Below are 17,074 nucleotides of genomic sequence, written 5' to 3' on the forward strand. Positions count from 1 at the left end.
CAAGTGACACACTCCAAGTTATTGGTGGCAGAGCCAGAAATGGAGCCTGTTTCTTTGGACACTGGCTTCATTTTTTCCCACTAAAGTCTGTTTTTCTTCTTGATACGCTCTTGTCCTTTCAAGAGGATGAATGATGCAGCAAGCCTTTGAGAGTGCTCATTGAAATGGGGCCATTCTTTTAGGCTGCTACCGTTCTCCATCCAGTCTTTCCTGAGGCAAAGGATTCACCTTGAAATACTAGAGCTGCAGCTGTGCTGAAGTCAGATTTGGGCTCTAGAAGACTGGAGGTACTGAGGAAGGGCCCTAAAAACAGAAATGTGATATTCGAGAATTCTGGGTTCATGAGGATGACAGAGTCAAGAATGGCTCAGCATTGCTGGTGTTGACATCAAAAGTCTTGGGTCCATCTTCCAGTTTTGCCTCTAACTTTCTGTAGGTAACCCTGGATGAATCATTACACCTCCCTGATCCTTAGTTTTCTCATGTGTCAAATAAGGGGCAAATAATATTTTCTTAACAGTTTCCTTGGAAAGGTGGGATATTATGATGCCAGATGAAATGGCTTTCTCCATTCTGGCTTGCCTTTGGGTTCAATCTTGGTGTTTTAGTGGGCGAGAATTTAGAATTCTCTGGCCTGGTTCAATGATACACGATATTCTGCTCGATACCAGGTGTTAAAAGAATTTCATGACTCATTGCAAGATGCTTTGTATGAATCTAGAGGACGATGACCATTAAGAGTCATAGAATGTCAGGGATCACCTGGTACTTCTCCTTCACTTCTGAGGTACAAAATCCTAGCCCCAGAGACGTGAGGTTACCTACCAAAGCTTGCAATTAGGAAAAGACAACAGTGGGACCAAGACCCGGGCCCATGACTCCCAGCTCAGTGCCTCCTCCCCTTCTAGACACCGCAACATGGCTGCCTGGGATGGAAGCCACCTGCAGTGCCGTCTTTGGTCCACCTAGTATTTTAGCAAAATGGGGGTTTGGCCTCCAGTTTGCCACAGCTCCACCATTCCCCATCTTCTCTGAGGCTTCTCCAGCCGTGGCCCTTGGGTGTGCTCCTGGCTAAGCCTAACTGAGATGATGGGGGTCAGCAGAGTGTGGATGGGTTGGCCTTTCCCCTGTTTTAGCTCCTCACGAATTCTTTGTGTTCTTTCTTAGACTTAAAGCCCTCCTAAGTGAAGTCTTCCTAACCAGTCCCCATCCCTTTACTCCCAGACAACTACATGCAGGAATTTCCTCCTTCTCTGGGAACTCGTAGCAGCTGTGATGGCCAGGGACGTTTCCTATTACCACAACGTTCTTTGTTCATTTTAAAGTGGGGTCAGTAGACAGGCTTGGGGGAGGTAGCAGTCACTAAGACTTGAACGCATTGCTCTTTGGAAGAGCTTGTTGCTCTGTCCTATGGTCATTTGGTATTTGTCTGATTTCCACCTCCTCTGAAACACAGTGAGTGCTTGAGGACGAGGTGTCTACTTTCTCACTTTTCCTGGTGCACAGCCAGGGCAAACACCAACTCTGTGGGATGAAAAACCTGGTGGGAAGGGTGCAGAACTGCAGAGAGAAGAGGCAAGAAGGCTCCTGGTGTGACAGAACAGGTTGAACATAGAGGCTGGCTGGTTTGAGAAGATGTGAGGCTAGGCTTTTCTGACCTTTGCCCTTCTGACGTTATCTCTTAAAAATCAGTCGAAGCATCGTGACCTCCCCACCCCTTACTCCATCAGCAGGCAGAGCACCTGCGGCCCGAGGGCCTGGCATGGGAGACCCTGAGGCAGAGAACTTGAGGGGGAGGTACCTGGCAGGCAGGTGGGCTGGCTTCTCCCCAGGACTTCATTCATCCAGACTCCTTGGGCAGAACATGTATATACATCTGGGAGAGGGAGAAAAGGTTGAAGAAGAAGGAGAACATAGGTGATTTATAGCACATGGAAAATAGATCTGCATTTTTAACTCCTCTGTTGTGGATCATTGCAAGCCTTCCAAAGTCTTTCTGATGCCGTTCTCTCTGAACCAGTCCCATCTGCAACTTGAAACGTCTTTCTAAACTGGGAATCGTTTCATCTCTGCTCAAAATCACAATAGCTCCCCACTGGCCTCAAAAATAAACAGGATGCTCTTCAGTATGGTGTCCAAGGCTCTGAGCAATCTGACTCCTGCCTGTTGGGGCCCCGCCCAGCCCCTGGGAGGCACCTCTCATCATTAGTCACACAGCTCTCTGTGACGCACTTCCTCTGCCCCCCCTTCTCCACTTAACAAACCCTTTCATAAACCACGCTTGTGCCCACCATCTCATGAGACTTACGCTGGCTCTGTGAGCGCTATCACTATTCCCTTTCTGGAAGGAGGACTTGGAGGCTTTGAGAAATTAGGAGAATTTTCTTAGTGCTAGTCTGTGGTGGAAGCAGAACTGACTGGCCTTCACATCTCCTTGAGGGTTCCTTCTCTGCCAGAGGCTGTATGTCTGTGTGGGTACAGGGATGTCATGCAGCTTAACTCGGGGTGCAGGCCTGAGGCAGGGAGAGGTGAGGCATGTCTCCAAGGGTTTCTCTTCCCAATTCCTCCCAAACCGTGGCCAACAGACTGGCTGTTTCAGCCCCCAGCCTAACCCTGAGACCCAGAGCATGTGAGGACGGAGTGCGCTGGTTTAGCGTGGAAGGCTCACCTGTGATACTGTGCAGCATCTTGTAGTAGGGCTGCTGGCAGGAGTATCTGATCTCAGATTTGTATGTGGTAAGGTTGTTTCTGGTGGAAAATGTGACCAGTCCGTTTTCCAGCTCTGCTGGGGCTCCACAGTCCACAACTGAGAGAGAAGAGAGTGAGACCCCTCAATTACCCCTTCCTCTTCTTCCTGGGGCCATCTGGTGCGTGTCTCATACGATGTGCAGTTTGTACACTGCACACAACTCCAGAGAGCAACGTTATAGTCTATGCACATGGTGGCCCTGCATTTGGGGTGTCTCCCATCTATGACTGCTGTGTGGTCAACTCACCTGGCCTGGTGTCAATTCCAGGGCAGGGGCAGGTCTGCTGAGACTCAAGGAGATCCCAGTCTTCTCCCCACCAGGGCCCTTTCCTTGACTTCCAGTTCTATTGTGCAATCCTCTTCTGTCCAAGCATGAAGCCCATGTCTCAGTGAGAAAATTCTGGCTCACATGAACCAAAGAACCTTCAGTTCTTCCAGACCCAACCACATGCTGAGTAAGAGCAATTATTGTGCTCACTTTGGAGCTTGGCATAAAAAAGTACAAACAAAAAGAAACCCAGCTCCTGCATGAGTACACAGCCGCACCCTGCTGGCTCTCTGCAGGCACAGAAGGCAGAAGGGGGGTCAGGAGGGACCAACTTTTAGTCTTCACCTACTCATTTTCCCTGGTTGTTGGTGGCTGGACGTTGGGGCTGGCTGTAGGGCAAGACCAAAGATGCCTGCTCCTCAGAGGTGATCTTAGGAGAGCTTGCCAGTCCAGCACGAGTGTGCCAGGAGCCAGGTCAGGGGCTGAGGACCCAATTTGTCAATGTCTCTTCAGGGGCCTTTGTTAGAAGATGGTGCTCATGTCTAAGGAAATCCTAATCTTAGTTCAAACAGCCTCTGCCAGCATTGAAGAATCCCAGAGGACTCAGAACTTCGCAGGTGGAAAGGAACCTGAAGTCAGGCAACCTAGAACATCATCTTTACTTACAGATGAGCCCAGGGGGGAGACTTGACTGGTCTAAGGTCACATAGTGAATTACAGTCAGAGAACCAGACCTGACCTTAAACTCAGTGTTTTTTTTAAGTAAACCAGACTCACAGTTCTTAGGACCTGTTTTCTAGTGAAAACGGCCTGTAATCAATATTAGCTGGGTAATGGTGGACATTAGCTATCCATCTTCTGATAATTTCAGAGGATCATATTCTAAAGCCAGAGTTTCCCTCCTCCTGAATTTCACCTGGTCACCTCGGGAAACAGAGACAGGGGCAATTTAGGCCTGAGACGCTATTCAGAAATTGTGATTTTTAACTTTAGGACTCCAAATTTACATTTTTGATTGAACAGAGAGCTATCTAACTGAAAATACAGATGATTCTAAGACCCTTCAGGGTGGAGGAGAAGGATGAAGCATGGGAGTAAAAGCAGGTAGGTACCTCCTATCTACAAGGAAGGCAAACGCCAAGAGAACTGGTTAGTGTTGTTTCCTGGCCTCCAATCCCCCTGGACAAATCGCTCCCATTTGTTTTGATCTCCCAAAGGTAGAGACACCCTTCTACTCTGAGGAGAAAGCATGTAAGGGTCAGCACTATGATAACAAGAGGCAATAATATTTACTATCTAAAGCTATAAACAATTTTAAAAGAATTTTCCTGCAGAGTCTCTAAGCAGATTTTTCTTCCTTTTTTAAGAAATACCATTGATTAGTGCCTGGATCTTTGTATTACTCTTGAGTCCCTTAACTTCGGTCTAGCAATATATTTTGCCCAAATTATCCTCAAGACCTAATACCTAGTTCTGGGTGGAGGATTCCAGAGTCAGTCATAGACATGGCTAGGTGGTCAGGCCGTTGAGAGCCTGTACGCAGCCAGCACTGGTGCAGAGAGATTGTCTGGACGGAGAGCCTGCTTTCACTTTACTCCAGAGAAGTAACTTTGCCCACTGATGAAGCTGGTTTTAAACCAGACAGAGGGGGTGACAGATAGTGGAAAACAGAGGGTCATTTCAGCTTGGGTATAGTGAGTGGGGAAGAGGTGAACCTTCTCCCCGAGTCTACAGTGGCAGGCAAAGAGCCATGCGTCTCTGGGACCTAGAGACAGCTTCCCGTTCCGAAGGCCCTTTGAGTTCTGCCTGCCACAATCCAAGATGCTAGATCCAGACCCTGCTTCCTCAGTTAGTCCATCTTCTTTGCTTGGGAAAGGGTCTCATCATCTTCTCTAAACTGTGTCTGGCCACTTCCACACTCTGGGATCAAAACGCTCTTTCTTTCCCCTTCCCTTTGGCCTCCCATTCTCATCAGTCTCTGGGTTGGGTTGTGCCACCCACACCCTGTCTCCACTGTCACTCTTCCTGCCATTTACTTCCCTTCAGACATGTCTTTCTTGCCCTGCCGCCCTGAGGATACACTGACACAGTCTTGGGGCTTCCTAGGGAACCAGACACAATCAGCTCACCTGGCCCTCAGGTCCCAGGGATGCCCCTGACCTGCCCCACCCCACTTTCATCTTCGTCCCTCCTGCCGTGCCCTTGCATTCCAGTGTCACACACCCCTCACTGTGCTGCTGCTTTCCCTACACAGGAAACCCTGTGGTTCATGCTCTGGCCACCCTCCAGGCCTTGATCGAACATCGCTGCTTCTTGAAAGGCTTTTCTCATTCTTCTAATTGGATAGGGCCGCTTCCTCATGTCTCCTTGCATGGCCCTTTATTCACTGCTCTCTGAGGCATGTATCTTAAGTTGCCTGGTATTGCAATTATTTGGTTTTATATCATATCTTCCATCTAAATTACGATCCCCTCTCTCACGCTGAGTACAAGACCTGTTATACTTTGTGGTCTTAAAAATATTGATCCCACTGATGCTTATCTTTAGTGATTGCCCCATCTCCTCTCTCAAGGGTGCCCTTGACCTAGGATGGTGCTGCAGTCTCCGGACCATTCATTGTCCGACTTTGCAGGATTCTACCTTCATCAAGAGGCCATTCAATCAGCAAATAGACTGAGCAGTCACAATGTAATGCAGGGGTGCTCTGATATGTCTACCCAGATTTTGTTCAGGCTGAAGCAGAGATTCCCACCCTCCACAGCCCTTTCTTTATCATTATTTATGACCCACTGATGTCCCATGGCACCAGAGCTGAGGACTGCTGCTTTCAAGCGTGATGCCTATCTTTTGAACAACTTTAATTAGGGAATTTTCAGAAATGCAAAATTTGTAAACCCCAGAGGAAAGATCTTCTGATGATGGAACTTCAGCCCTGTGTTAGGCACAGGTGGAAGAGAAGCTCTTGGGCATGAGAATAGGTCTAGGTTTCCTAAGAATCCATGCTATATGAGTTACTGTTAGTTTCACCTACTCATGGTTGTTAAGAAAGTAGCAATGGGGACAAATATTAAAGTCATAAAGTCACAGGCATTTTGGCCCATTTAAACTTGAAGTGTGGAGTGGAAATCAGGGCCCACTTTGACCTGGTCTACCTAAGACCATGTGAATGTCTCTAGAATGAAAGCCATTTTTCCTTTGATAAGAGTATAGTCCACATAGAAGTGCTAAAAAAAATCCCCCATTATCTTTTCGTTATCTTTTCAGCATAATGTTTGTATGATGGGTGAACCCTCAAAAGGAGAGCTGTTATATACGACGCGGTTTCAACTGCTTAGGCCTGTGTTGCCTTGTTCAGCATCCATTCTAATCCGCACTGAAATGGGAAATGGAGTGTTGGCAGGATGGGGAGGGATGGAGGAGCTCTGGGACCCAGGGGTCTTGTGAGTGGTCCATTTCTGGATGTCTGCACTGTGTGGGGTCCCGCCATTCACTCTGCCACTTGCTCTGACTCAGGTTCGCTCTCCACATCCATTTCCGTTTCTGCCACCATGATGAAGATCAAAGAGGGGTCAGGAGGTAAAGAGAAAGGAAGCAGAGAGAAGGAGGGAGAGAGAGAAAGAAGAGAAAGAAAAATTAGCAAGCAAAGCAGAAACAGTTGCTGCAGGAAATACAGAAATCACTCCACCAGAATCGATTAAGAATGCATAGTGTAGGTACAGCCAGTGTGAAGGACAGCTTGGGATTGTGGAATGCGTACCATTCTGAGAATTTGCACAGTCATAAATCCTGGCTCATGGCAATGATAACATTCTGCCCGTGCAGCAAGCTTTGCATTCATCTGGTCCAAACCCTCATTTGGCAGATGGAATCAGAGTAGAGCAGGACTTGTTTGGGGTCACCCAGCAAGGTGGACGCAGGGCCAGAACCACAGCCCAGAATTCCCACTTCCTGTTTTGGTGCAAGTTTCTTCACTGTACACACACACTTCTGTCTGTTCCCAACTGCTTTCCCCACAGTCCCTGGGGACTCACAACTTCTCAGTCTTTTTTGTCTTTTTTGCATCTCCCCTAGGACCCAGCACATGCCTGGGACAAAAGTACTCAATAAATACCTACTCAGTGAACAAGCAGAGATGCCGGGTGTGTCTGAGTGGGGAGTCTAATAGTCCTGATTCAGGCTATGCTGGGAGAACCAGGCCATATTAGGGAGGAAAAATTCCTCTTTTCTTTAGTACAAAATGACAGCATACCTTTGTATACTAGCATACGTCACATAAAAGAGCACCAGCAGATACATTAGTGCCTTACTCTATCAATACTTCTGTGACAATAAAAAGTGTGTGTTTCGGGCTTCCCTGGTGGCGCAGTGGTTGAGAGTCTGCCTGCCGATGCAGGGGACATGGGTTCGTGCCCTGGTCTGGGAAGATCCCACGTGCCGTGGAGCAGCTGGGCCCGTGAGTCACAGCCGCTGAGCCTGCGCGTCCGGAGCCTGTGCTCCGCAACGGGAGAGGCCACAACAGTGAGAGGCCCGCGTACCGCAAAAAAAAGAAAAAAAAGTGTGTGTTTCATCAGGGACAAAAAATTATTACCGTTTCCTACTTTCCAAGAGTGTGAATGAGAGAAACCAAACCTCTTCCTACGAAGCGGTTGGGTAGGAGAAAGAAACAAGCTTCTGCAGAGCTTTTACTTATTCCTGGTGCTCCATGGGTGTGATACGTACATTAACTCAGTCCACAGAATAATCAAGAATGCAGGAAACTCAGGCCAAATCAGTCTCCGTCAAGTGTTCATGCATATTTAACTGGTGGGGTCTGGATTTGAATCTAGAAATTCCTGTCTCCAAAGCAACACCCTGTCCTCTCTACCCCTCATCCTCTGCCTCGTCCTTCAGACCGCCTCCTTGCCCTGTTCTGCAAAGTGCTTCACACAGAACTTAGTCACAGCACCACACACGAGCCACGTGTTGCAGGAGGTGGCAGATGTGTCTGTTGGCATTTAGTTCTTCAATGCCTGGGCCTTGTGTTTTCCATCTGAATTCCCTGTAGACCTCTGCACGGGCATCCAGTAAGTGTCTGTGGAGACTTTTTGTCGCAGCCATAAAGTGCACCCATTTCCCACACTGGGCTGACTCCAGCCTCATCATCATATAGAAAAGAAAATTGAAAACAAGCACTTTCTGCTCCAAAATTATGCCTGGGATTTGCCTCAGGGGAGCCCCACCCTGACAGTGTCCCCCTGGGGCAGTGGGAGTGGATCCGCCTGCCTACTGGACCCAAGCCATTTATTAGAAGGGAAGAGGACAACACTCTAAAGTTTATATGAGGTCATGAAATGGGGCTGGGCAAGACCCACCCTAATTCTCAACTCCTCACCTCTCCATTCGAAAATATACTCTCCTTCCCTCCCTCCCTCTTTTCTCTTCCCTTTCTGTCGCCAGGCCTCCTCTCATCACTGTTGCCACAGATAAGTTTTCTAAAATTGTGGTCCTTACACGTCTTGCACTGAAACCACCCGGTCAGGGGCAGAGGGCGTGGTGGCCGGTGATTTGTATTTTTACAAGCTCACTAGGCGATTTATAGGGATGACATTATTTCCGAACCAGTGGGATATATTCTAGAGCTAATCCAAAATCTTTACAGCTGAGGTGAAGGATCTTGTCCCTGGTCACAGCGTGGCTTAGGAGCAGAGCCAAGGCAAGAACTCTGGGTCCCAAGAACCAGTGCAGAACTGGACCCCCTGCTTCACTGTGTTGACCGCACAGCCCTTCCTGCACAGCCCCAGCTCATGAGCTGTCCCAGGAGACAGTGGATATAGCTGATGGCCACGTAAAGGCTGGCAAGGTCACTGGGCTCTGGGCACCAGTGCCAAAATAGTTTCCTGAATTAGCAATCGCCAGAGCTAGTTTCGAACCTGGAAACAAGCTATTCCTTTAGCAAATCTGGCAACCTGCCTGCAGGCAGAGGTAAAATTAGCATTTAGAAAACAAACTGGGACCCACAAGGTCCTTTTGGAATTCTAACATCTTATTGCTGAAAGAAACATTAATAAACTTTCGTCCAACCCCGATGTGCCTGTGGAATTCCTGCCCTAACCCGCTCAGACGGTACCTGCCAGGTTTCCCCCCTTGTGTGGGCTCTGCTCAGACCCCACCAGTGCTGGGGAGCTCATGAGCCTTAGAATCAACCGATTGTGTTTTCTTACTTTTACAGGTGGGAATCTTGTTACTCCACGTCCCATCCTTCAGACACTCGATCTGGAACGTGTCCATCTCCACATTATCCTGGGAAGAAACATGAAGGAGGTATGGGAAGAAGGAGGAACGGTGGGGTCTGTGGTTTTTCCCAGTGAAAGCAGCTCGAACAGCAAAGGTGGCTGCCCTCCCCTGAGCTTTCCCAACCGTGGGCCTCCAAGAGCTTGAAGCTAAGGGGAAGACAGATGCTGAATTCGTATCCCCCCGCTCCTACTCTGGAGACAGGCCAGGACTGTGTGCAAGAAGGGGTCCGGGAGGCTGTCTCTGAAGGGAAACCTGGACCCGTGCCTCCTTCAGAGCAGCGGCTCTCAAACCTGAGTGAGCGGCAGCAACCCTGAGCCCCTAAGGGCTTTTGCACAGGTAGCTGGGCCCTTCTGAATCAGTGGGTCTGGCCTGGGGACCACAGCTTTGCATTTCTAACAAGTGATGTGCTGATGTCGTGGGGCCCTCACTTGGATGATCGTTCCCTGAGAGCAGCGGTCCACTAGCTTGGCTCACATCAGACTCACCTGGGCAACTTAACAGAGAACAGTCACCGGGACCCCCCCGCCCCAGAGATTCTGCTTGAATTGATCTCAGGTGGGGTTGGGAGGTGATTTTTGTTTCTGTTGTTGTTTTTAAGTTAACCATGGGGTTCCTAGGAGAACGACTGTTTCAGAGAGCAAGCAATGCCTACCTGCCACCTTCAAAATCTCTACTTCTATCCCAGGTCCCCCCCAAAAGCCTGACAAACTTTGTTAATGTTGTTTGTACTGGTTATCGGGCTGCATGGATTTGATTTGCTCTGACTTTTGTGTCACCTTCAGAAATGAGAGTCTGGGACACACACTTTGAATTTTCACAAGACTGGAATCTCTGATGCATTTTGGAGGTTTATGGAGAAGGTAGGAAATACTGTGGCGGGACCAGGACAAGCTCTAGAAGCCCACCTGCCCTGGGAGGCTCTGGAGAATTTCTCTGGCCTGGATGACCTCCCTCCCCCGGCAGGACGCTGTACCTTCAGCACTTTGTGGCCTGTGTCACAGCTGATGAGCACCTGGTCTTTGAAAAAGTACTTGGCTTGCAAGGGCTCGATATTCCCATGAACAGGAGGCTGCAGCTTGGGGCACTCATTCCCTGGAGGGGAACAATGAAAGGAGAAGGTGAGAAAACAAAGAAAAGTCTGGTCACGAGAGGCCATTCCTTAGAATGCAAGGCCTGATGAAGGTGGAAAAGCCACACAAAAACCATACCCCCAGGCTATGGGGGCCTGGACCTACCAGGCCCTGAAGAAGGCTTACTTTGGAAACTTGAGCAGGTCGCTTTCCAACATGGACCTCTATTTCCTCATTTGTAAAATGAAGTGGTTGGCCAGATGATTTCATCAGAACTCAGGGTTGGAAAAGATATTAAATGTCACTGAGTGCAACTCCTGTCTAATGTTCCCTTTCCATCTTCTATAGTAGACCTCAGACATCTATTTGCATTCCTACAGGGACAGGGAGCTGGATACCTCCCAACCTGTATCTTTCATACTAGACTCCTCTGATTAAAGGAACAGAATTTTCATATTCAACTGAAATTTATACCCTTGTAATTTTTACTCAGTGGGCATAGTTTGCTCTTTTGGGTCACGCACGATGACCCCACTCTTTCTTCCCAAGACCATTCTTCAAAGTGTTAGAGAGACTGTGATTATATGCCCCTGAGCCCTCTCTTCAAAAGGCTAAATTGGATAGGATTCCTCCTTCCTGGACAAACTCTCCTTTGTTAATATCCTCTTCCTGCCTCTCCCCACAAGCAGGCACTAAATGTGATGATGCAGGCAAGTCCAGGACAGTCTCTGAACTGGATTAGTCACACACAGCTGTGGTCTTGTCGCTGATGTCTACCCACTTCTTCCTCGAGTTACTGCAGGCCCGTTGGATCAAATACCTCCAGCAGGGTATGGACCAGGACTGAGTGCCTTGAGGTACTGGGGAATGAGGCTTGTGGGCTTTGTCAGTCTGGGGGACACATGGAGGCAGACGGCCATGGTGAAACATTTTGAGCTACAGACTCTCACCCAAATTCCTGCCCCAGACGTGAGGAGGGCTGGCACTGGAGGGGTCCTCCCCACGCCCAGTGAATCACAGCGTGAAGGGGTGAAGTTCAGGAAACAGTTTTTTTTTCTTTTTAAATCTCCTCATGTGATTCTGAAGTGCAGCCAGTTTTGAAATCTACATCTAGTCCAAACCCACCATCATTGCTGCCCTTGCGCCCATTTTACAGATGGGAAACTGAGTCAGTAAAGAGAATTTGCCTCGGTCCCAAGCTGCTCACTGGCAGAGTTGGGAGTTCTGCCACATCCCAGGAGGAGCCCCAGGCCTGCTCCCCCTCACCACGTGGCCACTGCCCCATGAGGGCTGAGCATGGGAGCCAAGTGTGACCCAGGAGGGGAGAGGCCGTGTTACCTGTTGCCCTGTACAACAGCCTCCAGCCCCGGTTCTCGCCTGAGTTGTCACTGCGGAACAGGATCTGAACGCTGTGGCTCTGGGTATTGATGGGTTCTGGGGCTTTCTCTCCACAGAAGGGCCCCAGAACTTTTGGACCGGTTTTAATCTGTGAGGGGCAAGACAGAGAAAAAGTAGGGTCGCACCTGAGTGGCAGAGGCTGCGGCAGGGATTGTCTCTACACTGCACCCGGGGTTTTCTGGAAGCTTCAATGTGAGCCCATGGTGTTCACTCACATTTTTAGTGGGCATTACCATTCACCAAAGGGCTCCATCTCCACTCTCCCATTTACAATTTACAATGACCCTGGAAGTGGACAAGGCGGGCTGATAATCCTCTGCTCACAGATGAATCTATTATGGCTCAGGAAGGAGAAGAGCCCTGTCCAGGTGCACAGGACAGAAAAGGCCTCCGTTCTCAAAGACCCTGCAGCCTAGTCGGGGCAGACTAATGGATAATAAACAAAATAATTACGGGCTTTGGTAAGCATTATAAAAATAATCAGGATGATGTATAGATATAATATAAATATATGCTATATGTTTATGTAGTAAAATCTATGTAGTTTGTTTGTCTGTTTGTTTGTTTGTTTACGGTACGCGGGCCTCTCACTGTTGTGGCCTCCCATTGCAGAGCACAGGCTCCGGACGCGCAGGCTCAGCGGCCACGGCTCACGGGCCCAGCTGCTCCGCGGCATGTGGGATCTTCCCGTACCGGGGCACGAGCCCATGTCCCCTGCATCGGCAGGCAGACTCTCAACCACTGCGCCACCAGGGAAGCCCATCTATGTAGTTTGTATAATTCATCATTAATATAATAGATAATAACTTTAAATAGGAAGTCAGGGAAGGCCTCTTTGAGGAGGTGACATTGGATTTGAAACATGTAGGATGAGAAGGAGCTTCTCATTGGAAGAGGAGGGAAGAATACTTTCCAGGCAGCGAAAACAACTTATATGAAGGTTGAGGCCAAAGGTGGGAAAGAGCCTGGCAAGTATCAAGAACAGGAAGGATTTGCATTTCTCTAACGATTAGTGATGTTGAGCATCCTTTCATGTGTTTGTTGGCAATCTGTACAGACAATAAATGCTGGAGAGGTTGTGGAGAAAAGGGAACCCTCCTGCACTGTTTGTGGGAATGTAAATTGATACAGCCACTATGGAGTACAGTATGGAGGTTCCTTAAAAAACTAAAAATAGAACTACCATACGACCCAGCAATCCCACTACTGGGCATATACCCAGAGAAAACCATAATTCAAAAAGACACATGTACCACAATGTTCACTGCAGCTCTATTTACAATAGCCAGGACATGGAAGCAACCTAAATGCCCATTGACAGACGAATGGATAAAGAAGATGTGGCACATATATACAATGGAATATTACTCAGCCATAAAAGAAACGAAATTGAGTTATTTGTAGTGAGGCGGATGGACCTAGAGTCTGTCATACAAAGGGAAGTAAGTCAGAAAGAGAAAAATAAATACCGTATGCTAACACATATATACGGAATCTTAAAAAAAAAATGGTTCTGAAGAACCTAGGGGCAGGACAGGAATAAAGACGCAGAGTAGAGAATGGACTTGAGGCCACGGGGAGGGGGAAGGGTAAGCTGGGACGAAGTGAGAGAGTGGCATGGACACATATACACTACCAAAGGTAAAACCGATAGCTAGTGGGAAGCAGCCACATAGCACAGGGAGATCAGCTCGGTGCTTTGTGACCACCTAGAGGGGTGGGATAGGGAGGGTGGGAGGGAGACGCAAGCGGGAGAAGGTATGGGGATATATATATACATATAGCTGATTCACTTTGTTATAGAGCAGAAACTAACACACCATTGTAAAGCAATTATACCCCAATAAAGATGTTAAAAAAAATTAAAAATAAATAAATAAATAAAAGAACGGGAAGGAAGCCAGTGGGGCTGGAACAGAGGGAATGCCCTGGCTTGAGGTTGGAAAGGCAGACAAGGGCCATATTGTGCTGAGGAATTTATGTTTACTCCAAATACAATCTTGATGTAACCTGGCTTTCATAGAGTTTACCATGGATTCTATGAGAGAGCAGACCGTGTAGAGCAAGAGTGGAAGCCAGCAAACCCGCCAGGTAGCTTTGCAGTTGACCGGAAGAGAGCAGGGTTTACACTCAGATGTAGGCATCGGGGATGGAGAGACGGGAAGACGCACTCTGGGCTGGTCCGGATTTCCCAGCTCCCAGGCCCGGTCCTGCCTATGCCTTTAACTCTTTCTCCTTCTACCTCTGAGGACCAGCACTCTTTAACCCTCATTTGATGAATTCTATAATCCTGGGTACATCTTCATCTTGTCAGCCTTACTGTGGCAAGGGGGCAAAGTGAAGCCCCAAGAGGTTACGTGCCTGGATAAGGCTCATAGCATAGCTCCCAGATGTGCTGTGTGGTAGACAGAGTTCTAAGACGGTCCCCATGACCTTCACCCTGGTGTTACTTCATGATGATGTTATGTTACCTGGCAGAAGGGATTTTGCAGGTGGGCAAAGGGCTAGTTTGGGAACAGGGCAGATCCCTAGACTGGATCCAATTAAGCTGGTAGATGTTATTTTAAATAATTATTTTTAGGAAGAAACCTGCTTGGCCCCCTCTCCTGGAAGAAGGGAGGGCCAAGAATGTCAATTTTCCCAATTCATCCAAGATTTTCCAGCATTCCCAGGGCTTATGCCCACTGTCTTCTTACCTTGATGTAGTCATAGGGGCAGGACACCTCAGGATGGTCCTCAATGTCGAAAATGTCCTCAAACTGCAGGGTGATCATGAAACCCTCCTCCAGCTCAATGGTGTAGACGCATTCGGAGCTCTTAGGGTAAGGGCTGGGGAAGTCGGGGCTGGTGATCACGCCAGTCCTCTGCGTGAAGAGGTTGTCACTGCACTCCACTGTGGGAAACATACCGGAGCAAAGTGGCACACCACACCCATGGCCACAGCAACCCCTTTCTTATTGGCTACTGTACAATTTTCCCAGTGGTCCTGAGACGCAAGTGGGGAAGGAATCATTATCCCCATTTTACAGATGGAGAAGCTGCAGTTTAGTGAGGGGAAGTGATTTAACCAAGGTCACACACCCAGTAATTTGCAGAGTCAATACTCAAAGGCAGTGAGTGTGATAAACTTTCTTGGCAAATTCTCTGGTCTTTGTCGGGGGCTGGAGGGGTCTGAGATGGAGTGGTCTGGTAGAAAGTCTGGTCTTCTTTTGTCCTGCTCTCCCCTCAGCCCAGGACTCCCTGGGGTCTCTGCTCAAAGCCTTCCTGGATCCCTCATATAACACAGGACCTTCACATGTACCTTCACTCTCTGGCCCTGGTCTTGCTTTTGTTTCTGTTCATGCTACTGACCACTGCTTGCCAGTATGAAATATATTTGTCAGTGGATCTTCCTGTCTCCACTAGACTGTAAGTTCCCTGAGCTCAGGGATTCTGCTCTGTTCCTCACCACAGCTGCAACCCAGCACCCAGGGTCCTGGATCCTGGCCATGGCTGAGCCCTGCCAAGGCCCTGTTGTTTGCCACTGAACCATTGTCCTTGGGCTGACCCATCCTGGCTCTGGCATGACAATTCTTCCTAAGCCTTTGTTTATCCTGCTTATTTGTAAACGAGAAAACTGCCGCCAGAAAGGGGGCGTGACTAACCTGAAGTCCCACAGCTATGAGCTGCAGAACAAGGTTTAGAGTGGCTTCTGAATCCCGAAGCTTTCCTTTTCTACACCAACCACTTTCATGGGGAGAATATCGCCCCTAAGGGGACCAAAATTGGTTCTTTGGGAGGGGGAGTCGTTACTCTTTTTATGCATAATACACAGATAGACATACAGTGCATAAGCATATATACGGTATGTCTGTGGTATTAAAATTTCATGGGTGAGGCAATTAGGAAGAGAATGTTTAAAAACGCTCCTGGGGGCAGAAGTGAAAATGAAAAACAGGATTGGGAAACATTGCTCATTCTTAGCCCCTCTGTACTCAGCACATAGTAGATACTCAATAAATACTTACTGAATGAAAACCATGGAAAATACAACCCTGTTCAAGAAAACTCCTGTTATGTGCCTGCTTTGTACTGATGGGTCCTATAGGGTTTTATTTGGAAGTAAGTAGAAGTTTTTGAAGGAGAAAGGAAAAAAAATTCTTGTTTCCAGCCTTTCCCTTCTCCAATGATCCCTCACTCAGCTTCCAAGTGATCTTTCTAAAACGCAGATCCTTACCCTGAAGTCATACTAATCTACTGGCAATTCCCCAAACATTCCAAATTCTGTCATGCTTCTGTATGTTTGCAGAAGCTGTTCTCTCTGCCTGGAGTGCCCTCCCTCCTTTCCTTGTTATTTCTCCTTCATCAAGGGCACCATCTCTGAGAAGTGCTTGCTCACTGCTCTGTGCAGACTCAGGTCTGATGGTACCATGTCCACACTTCTTTTACAGCACTTACTACATTTTACCATTTTCCTATGTGGCTATTACCTGCTAGCCAGGAGGTCTTCATGGAAAGTGGCCGAGTCCTCCTATTTCTCCACCCCTGCCTCAGCCTGGAGACTGTGGCAGAGAAGGCGCACTGATGAGAGGTGAAAGCAAAGGGAGCTAGAAGGAATGGGACGTTTTCTTGCCACCTCTGTCTTTGCCTCTCTCTTCCCTCTTCTCTCCCTTGCACTGAGGTTCTCTCTATCAACAGAGGAACTTGAGGGGCCATGAAAGGGCAGGAAAAAAGGACCTAGTGGGTGAAGCCTAGTTTATGGTTCAGGACTGGGAAACCTGGGTTTTCCCTTGACTTGGCCAGTTACTTACAGTAGAAGAGGAAATAGGGACTAAGGAGCAGAAATTCCTGCTGCCCAGGAAGAAAGATGGACTAGAGGCTAGGGCTTCTGAAATGCGGTCCTCTGAGAACCTGAACCCGACTTCCAGGCTGGTGGGCATTTCAGCATCTTTATCCCTGTGGTATCTGAGGCACAGCTCTCTGATTTCATTTTAAATCATCCCTACTGCACATCTGTCCTTCCTCTGAGCCTCCCCTAATCTTATCGGAAAATATGGCGCATAATGGTGATGCACAGAATCATCGCTGGGCCCCACCTCGGCAGGTCCTGTTGTCTGTGTGGAGGATGTAGCCGAAGCGGCAGGAGCAGTAGTAGCCGCCGATGTAGTTATGGCAGTAGTGGTCACAGGACAGCTCCTCGTCTTCCCGCTCCATGCACTCGTCCACATCTGCGGGGCAGGTAGAGCCTCTCAGTCAACCAGTTCATGTGTGATGGTGAAGACAACAGCCAACATCTACAGAGCACTCAGTATGGGCCACTCACTGTGTTGGGAGGTT

General features: G+C 48.4%; 1 protein-coding gene across 5 annotated transcripts in view; it reads right to left on the minus strand.

Annotated features, from left to right (window-relative positions):
- Window positions 1–17,074, minus strand: part of MASP1 (MBL associated serine protease 1) — a 63,571-nt gene that overhangs the window by 19,498 nt on the left and 26,999 nt on the right. For 4 of the 5 annotated variants that reach the window (XM_073804013.1, XM_019946041.3, XM_019946042.3 and 1 more), the window contains 7 exons: window positions 16,834–16,965; window positions 14,455–14,651; window positions 11,699–11,846; window positions 10,264–10,382; window positions 9,218–9,296; window positions 2,669–2,806; window positions 1,802–1,876 (listed from right to left, as the gene is read on the minus strand). In XM_073804013.1, the coding sequence (XP_073660114.1) occupies window positions 1,802–1,876; window positions 2,669–2,806; window positions 9,218–9,296; window positions 10,264–10,382; window positions 11,699–11,846; window positions 14,455–14,651; window positions 16,834–16,965 (888 nt within the window). Of the gene's footprint in view, window positions 1–1,801; window positions 1,877–2,668; window positions 2,807–5,785; window positions 6,558–9,217; window positions 9,297–10,263; window positions 10,383–11,698; window positions 11,847–14,454; window positions 14,652–16,833; window positions 16,966–17,074 lie in introns of those variants that run through there. The other variant, XM_019946043.3, reaches the window with a different exon arrangement.

This window comes from Tursiops truncatus, chromosome 4 (assembly GCF_011762595.2).
Source record: "Tursiops truncatus isolate mTurTru1 chromosome 4, mTurTru1.mat.Y, whole genome shotgun sequence".
Taxonomy (NCBI): domain Eukaryota; kingdom Metazoa; phylum Chordata; class Mammalia; order Artiodactyla; family Delphinidae; genus Tursiops; species Tursiops truncatus.